We start from the raw sequence: 7,231 nt of genomic DNA on the forward strand, positions 1-7,231 counted from the left end.
CACGTGCACATCTCCATGCGTCATGCATGTACATGTAAGTGTGCCTGGGTGTTTGGGCACATGTGCTTTGTGCACACTTGTGTGTCCATGTATGTATTCTCTTTGCACATGTGAATGTTTTTGTTTCTGTGCACTTATGTGTGTACTGCATTGTATGTGTGTGCATGACTGTACAAATCTGTGTGCATGGTTGACCGTGTGTTGTGTGTGTGTTGATCGTGCGTGTGTTTGTGCATACACGTGTGTTTGTGTGAATGCATGCATATTTATGTGCGTGTATCTGCATGTGTGTGCATGTGTCTGTGCAAATATGTGTGCAGTTGTGTGTGAATATGTGCATGTGCTCTCTGGTTGTATCTGTGTGTGTAGATGTGTGCATATCTTTGTGTACATCTGATGTGTTCGAGGGTTTGTGAGCACATATGAATGTGCATGTGCTTTCGTGTGCATGTGTGAATGTGTGTGCCTCTGTGTGCACATGTGCATGTGCGTTTGAGTGCGGGTGCACATGCACAAGGACCCCTGGGCCTGGCACAGTGCAGGGACGTACTAATGGGCTGAGTGCTGCCTGAGAGGGCCTGACTCTACGGGGTACAGAAAACAAGGGGGCAGGGGAGATGGGGTGCGGCAGGAGGGGTGCTGCCTCCTGCCCCCTCCCTTGCGTCAGAGAGACCACCACAAACGTTTCAGAGGGCTGAGGAAGGGTGAGCTGCTGGGCAGCGTGGGTTAGGGGGTGGGCTGAGGGTGGGCTTGGGGGCGGGCAGGCTACGTCCTTGTGACCGGGTGCTTCCCTGAGCCTAACGGTGGAGGCACTGGTGGGCATCCCCACTGGTGGGCGCCTGGATCCCCACCGACGCTCAAGGGGTGACACCCGCAGGAACCGGCTCGGAGATGCCCGGCCGAGTCCCTGGGATCCGACGATGGACTCGGACGCACAGCGTCGCCTTGCCAAGTGTGACATTTGTTCACGTCTTTGCGCAGAGGCAGATACCTGGGTGACGGGAAGGGCTGCTGGCCAAGATCACTGGGGACACGTGGGACATGAGCGTCTTGGGCAGGGAGCCCAGCTTAGGGAATCAAGTTACGACGCCTGTCCCCGCTCTGGGGCTGCCCCTGTGGGTGCCGGGGCCTTGGCCTCTGGGCTTTGGGAGACTCTGACCCAAACATCTCCCGGGTAAACTGTTTCTGGAACTTGCCCCAGACACATGCTGAGCTGCAAAGTGGACCACAAGGTGGCAAGAAGGCCAGCAGTCCACACAAACCACAGAGACCTGGACGGAGGGAGGACGGCCACACCAGTGACCCTTGAGCAAACATTTTCAAGCACAAATGGAACGCTGGCATTCGGGCCAACAGCAGAGCAGCTGGGCAGAGGGCCGGGGGTGGGGGGCGGCCCGTGGCTGATTACACAGCGGAGTCAGAGGAGGTTCTCAAACAAAACCCTCCTGGGCCGGCCCTCAGGGACCAGGCTGGAACCCCGAGCCCGTGCACGGGGAGGGGGAGCTGGCAAGGACGAGGCGCGAGGCGAAGCGATCACCCGGCGAGTCTGCAAAGCGCTGCCTTTAAAACAGCATCCTGGAGCGCAGACTCTTCCCAGGAAAAATGTCCCCTCTGGAAACACGTGAACGGGATGCGCCCCGAGGTGCGGGAGCCCCACGCGGCAGGCGCTGGCCCGGGGAAGTCCCCGGCACCGCACGCCCAGGCCTGGGGTCACACCAGGAGCACCCGGCAGGGGACAATGTTTATGGCTCCTTCACAACCGCTCAAGCGAGGCCGAGAAACGCCGGACAAGTCACCCAGGACCCCTGGCAGGGCGGCAGAGCCACGAAATTGCGACCTTTGCCATGTCGGTGCCCAGGAAATAGGCGGCCGAGTCCCCACTTGCCACGAGCGCACGTGACATGTGCCGCGTGCGGAGTGAAAGTTGGGGACACACCGTCAACCCCCCTGCAGCCTCCTTGTCTCTGGAACTACCGACTTCCTTTACACCCGAGCCCCAAGAGTAGTGTTCCGAACGCAGCCGGAAGCTCAGACTGCACACGACTCCCCTTGTGGGTGCCTTCTGACTTCCTGGCAGGCGCGAGGCTGCAGCGGGCCCTCCCACCAGCATCGAGACCGAGTTGGAAACGTCAGCCTGTGTTTCACCCTTTCTAGACCCAGCTAAGAACAATCACAGAAGTTGCAGTTTGAAAACAAAGGCAAGGAGAAACGCCAACCCACCCACCCAAAACTCTGACCGACTGCTTTTCCAGTTTTGATCTGGAATCTGGATTTAAAACATAACGTCAGTCCGACTCGCGCTCTGACGGCCTCTGAGGGGTCCCGGAGATGATGGAGCCCACCGTGGTGGGAAACGCTGCCCTCCCCCACCGGCTCCCGGCCCGCCATGGACCCAAGTTTGTCCTGGTCGAAGGACAGAGCTGGGAACAGGACATGTCTGAGCCTCGTCCCCCTCAGCCCCCATGCTGTGGTGCGGCTGGGTGTCCAGCCAACGTCCATGCAGGTAAGGCTGGCATTGAATGCACACCTGGGGCGTGCTGGACAGGGCTGGGAAGGATGCGCACAACCCACGCATTAATATTTTAAAGAAATTCTCAAAGAATATGTTATATTCTGGTTATATTATGCTACATTGTATTATATTACGTTATACTGTATTATATTATGTTGTATCGTATTACATTGTATTGTATTATACTGTATTGTCTTACAATATGTCGGCCTCATATGCTTTATACACAATACACTGCGTTCTCTTGCCCTTTTTTTTGGAGAGAGAAAAAGTTAATGGTTTTAAGCCTTTCTCAAAAGAAAAGCACATTTGAATGGAAATGATTTTCTTTATTTTCTTCCAAGAGCAAGAAGTACTTCTGAAAGAGCAATCTTTCCCCTTTCCCTTGAAAGGAAAATAAAAAGTCGCCGGAACCAATGAACCTAAAAGAGGCTCCCTGTGCTCTGAATCACCCGCAGAAAAACCAACATCGCGTTTCTTCACGAAGCTGCAGCCCCGACAGGCGCGTCCAGTCCCAGACCGGAGGGTTCCCCCAGCGTGCTGGCAAGCCAGGCCCTCCGTGTCTTCCGCGTCCCCTGAACCCTCTGCCCCCAACAACTGCACTGTCCTCATCTAAGTCGGGTGGGGGACGGGGGGCCGTGGGGCCGTGGCTGGAGCTGACGCCCCATCGTCCACGCAAACTGGACTAAGCCAGGGCAGAGGCAGCCGGCGTCTCGTCTGTCTGATCTGCGTCTTGCTTGTCTATCTGAAGTTCCATCAGCGACTTCTGATGGCAGAGCAGGAAAAAGAATGCAACAAAAATAAATCGGTGCCTAATGGCTTCAGAGAACCGAGGGGGACACAATTATGTGGCATCTACATGCTAATCTATCAGAATGGAGACTCAAAGCACTCAGGAGCTCACTCCAAAAATTCCTGCCGTGATAAGGGGCCGCCGCCTTGAGCTGGGGCTGGAATAAAAGATTTTTTTTTATGATAATTATCTTAGTAAGGAACGTTTTTGCATTTTCTTTCTGCGTGATGCAGGGTTTTACTGGGGGGGATGGCCGTTGCGAGGCAAAGGAGTGATCTTGACAGCAAAGAGTATGAAAAGTCAAATATTTGATGTTGGACTATTATGTGTGGAAAGCAATTAGCCCACAAACGTTTGATAAATTATTAGGAAAATGCAGACCCAGGTGCCGTAAGATCGGGGGCCGAAGCGAAGCAGGAACCAAGGTTTTCAGAACCTCCGGGAAGAAAGAAATTTCTCTACGCGCCCGCGGTCCCGTCGGCGGGCACGCCGCCCCGGCTCCGTGGATCTTTCGGGGTTCTCGTGTGTCACTGAAGGGCATAGGTCTTTTCAACAATTATTTCAAGGAATACGAGACCATCCCCCTGCCATCCGGCTCTCGCCATTTATTTTCCTTTTCTGCACGGCCTAATTAAAACCAAACTTGAGAGGAGAGTACGTAAAGCTGTCCTGCTGCGGCCATCGCCTTTGGAACGACAGGGGGACACTAGCTTCCGCTGCATAAGGGAAGGCCGGCTCCTGACTGCTGGCCACGCTCGGGATCAAAAGGGTAAATTAAGGCAGAGAGCTCTGTGTCTGCTCTCGGAGGCTTCCGGGTAATCCCTGTGCCCTGCTCCCTGCCCCGCCAATGCCACTCCCGTGCCCGTGACCCTGGGTGAAAGTTGCAGGGAGTGGCGTTCATCATGGAGCTGTGGTGTGTTTGCAGGGGAGGGAAAGAAAGACAGAAAGGAAGAGCCAGCCACCCCGTTTCTCTGCCACGAGCAGAATCGGTAGCTCGGGACACAGCCGGAAGGGGGGCCTGCCTTTCTGCTCACTTGTGGGGTCTCGTTGGCAGAGCAGTGGGCCTCAGGCCCAGCAGTCGCTCCCAGGGGAGGAGCCAGTCCTGGGGCCAAGGCAGTGGTCCCCGAGCTGACTTTTCCCATGACTCGGACCGGGTCCAGAATCCCAAGGTGACAGGGCACAGTGCTTAACAACGTGGACGCGAGAAGTAAATCTGAGTCTCAGAATTCCTAGTCTGCTTGCGACTGGGATTCTGCCATGCTCTCCGGGATGCGCCTGGGTGGACGGCCGGCCGGCCGAGGCAGGGAGGCGTGCCTACCGCCCAGACCCTGAGTGCCCAGCCAGGAGGCTGGCTGTGGGGACAGGGCACACGGCGCTGGCAGAGGTGCAGCTGCTGTCCACAGCCCCGGGGGACGCGCCCACCCCGAGCTTCCCGCTTCCAGGCGCGCCGTGCCCCAGCGCTTCTCGCGGACTGTTTCTGTGAACTACAGATGGGCATTACGTTCGAGGGCGGCTGCCACCGCGCCCTCACGAAGGCGGCTGGAGCTTCTCGGTGGCACAGGGCTCTGCAGGCGACTGTCTGAGCCACAGCACCATCTCTGCGGTTGCCGTTGTTTGTAGGTACCGGGGACAGAGGCTGCCACCTCCTGCCCCGGGCTCCACACGCAGGGATGTAAGGCGGCGCGGCACCCACACCCCGTATCCGCCGGACGGCCCAGGGCCTGTCTCGCACTCAGGGTGGGGCCCGCAGGACTCATGGAAGGGGACAGTGAAGGGCTTAGGACGGGAAGTTGTAAGGAGAAAGCTGGCTCGTTCGGCCTGGGGTCCGGGCAGTGGCTGGGGTGCCCGGCCCCCATCATGCGGTCGGGGGTGACAGGCGGCCTTGGGAGCTGCCGGGCCTCTGCTCCTGCCCGTGGGGGCCTTACCGTCCAGACCGGGGGGCACCGTCCCCAAGGAGTAGGCGCCTTCCTTCACGTGCACGAGCAGCTCTTCTCCCGGCTCGATGTCCTTGATGACTTTGTAATAGATCTGGGATGGAGACAGAGACAGAGGGTCAGCGTGCTCGTCCTTGCTGCCTCGGAAGCCACACCGTGCACACCCAGCCCGTGCGTCACCCGCTGCGCCGCCGGCTGGGGCTGCTCGGCCACCGGGGAGGCTGGGCCGCCGGCCGCCTGACCTGCGCGTAATTGTCACGAAGAGGATTCCCGTGGGAGCTTCGCAGAATGAGCCGAGAGGACGGAGCCCCCTTTTGTTTGACCCAGCTCTCGGACGTGCTGAGGGGTGCAACGTGGAATCAGGGACCATCGGCTCCGGAGTCTCCGGCGGGGTGTGTCCTGGCGGGGGATGTTCACGGGGCGTTGCTTTTCATTGGGGTGACTGCTTTTGCCCACGTGCATGTAAGTGAGACACGCTTTGTGGCCGGGGGATGGGGGTTCGGGCCAAGAGTGAATGTGGACGTTTATGAAAGTGGCCATGAAGTCGGCGGCCCTGCGGGCCAGGGCCCAGGCTGTGGGCCTCACACGAGCGTGGACATCATCCTAGAGGGGACGTGGAGGGGAGCATGTGCCTGCGACAACAGGGGTCTGAGATGGGGGCGCCCCTAAAAATGGGAAGGGGCGGCGTGGGGCGCAGGGTGGACCCTGCCGCTCTGGGGTCTGGGGGAGGTCACTTTGGAACGTCCAGCCTCAGCGCTCTCCTGGGAAAGGACTGTCTGCACCAGGAGTGGTGGCCACAATCCGGACAACTCCAGCAACTGGGAAGGGCAGAGGGGCGTGGGCCCACGGGGAGCTGGTCAGGGAGAGCCCCGAGGACCAGGCCTGCCTCGCCTCTGCCAGACCCTGCCTGGGAGGCCCCTGTCCTCGGCGGAGGGCCGGGGCACACGTCCTCGGGGTGTGTGTGGGGGGAGGGCACCGCTTGTCACGTGCACAGGGCTGCACCAGGGAACCCTGCATCCGAAATCGGGAGGTCCTAGACAGAAGGTGCCTCTCTCAGGCCAGCCCACTGCCCGCCGCCCGGCACATGGGTGTCTGGGCTTCTACTCAGATGACAGTAACCAAGAGCTTCCGGAAGCCCGGAGCCTGAGGGCAGGATGGGCCGGGAGGCCTGAGAAAGGCCCCAAACAAACCTGTCTGCCCTGGGGGACTCGTGGGCGGAGGCTCCTCCTGGCCATTCCCACCGGAGGCCCTCACGGAGGACCCGGCACACAGGTGTCAGGTGGGCTGCCCAGGGGCTGAGCTGGCACACGGCCTGCCCGCCTCTCTGCTCCCTCCCTAACTCCGGGAAACATCTGGAAGGCTGAGGGTCCTCATCGCAGGTCGGATCCTTTCCCCGCTCTACCCGGTTGCGGGCACTCGCGGACTCCTTCACAAACCACCAGTCCTAACTCCAGGAGGCCACCAGCGCCCTGTCAAAGGGACACAGGACGCAGCACCGTGTCCCCAGGACCCGCCTGGATGTTATTCCCCGGAGACCCGACAGCCCCAGTGTGGGAAGCAGAAGACCTGTGCAGGCACATGGCCCCCGCGGTGCTAAGCCCCCGCCCCCGCTCATCGGTGATTTGATCTGGCAAGTGTTCTCGGGCCCATCAGTGAAATTATGGCGAGATTTGAAAATGGAGACTAGAAACTGGACCATATTAGCTTCTGTAATTAAACCAACTGTTATTACGATCCCAGTTTTGCATAATTTAATCTAAAAAATTGCAGTGGCTGAATCATTGTTTTTTTAAAAAAAGTCAGGCTGGAACCATTATTTTTCAAATTCGAACCCAAAGTGCAGCAGAGGCCCTGACAAGTCCCCGATGGCCCCTGAGCGTCGCGGGGCGGAGAGTCGGGGGTTGTCAACAGCCGGGGACCGCGCACCTTCATCTGAGCGGCGAGCGCGCGCCTCCAGCAAGTGCAAGTTTAATGCCGCCCCGCGCCGCCGCG

The 7,231-nt window shown here is 58.8% G+C and overlaps 1 protein-coding gene across 1 annotated transcript in view; it reads right to left on the reverse strand.

Moving 5' to 3' along the window:
• Positions 1-7,231, reverse strand: part of PRDM16 (PR/SET domain 16) — a 199,568-nt gene that overhangs the window by 28,538 nt on the left and 163,799 nt on the right. Inside the window, exon 6 of the mRNA XM_025048541.1 lies at positions 4,837-5,333. Coding sequence (XP_024904309.1) covers positions 4,837-5,333 — 497 coding nt within the window. The remainder of the gene's footprint in view (positions 1-4,836; positions 5,334-7,231) is intronic.

Source organism: Pteropus alecto, unplaced genomic scaffold, assembly GCF_000325575.1.
Source record: "Pteropus alecto unplaced genomic scaffold, ASM32557v1 scaffold125, whole genome shotgun sequence".
NCBI lineage: Eukaryota > Metazoa > Chordata > Mammalia > Chiroptera > Pteropodidae > Pteropus > Pteropus alecto.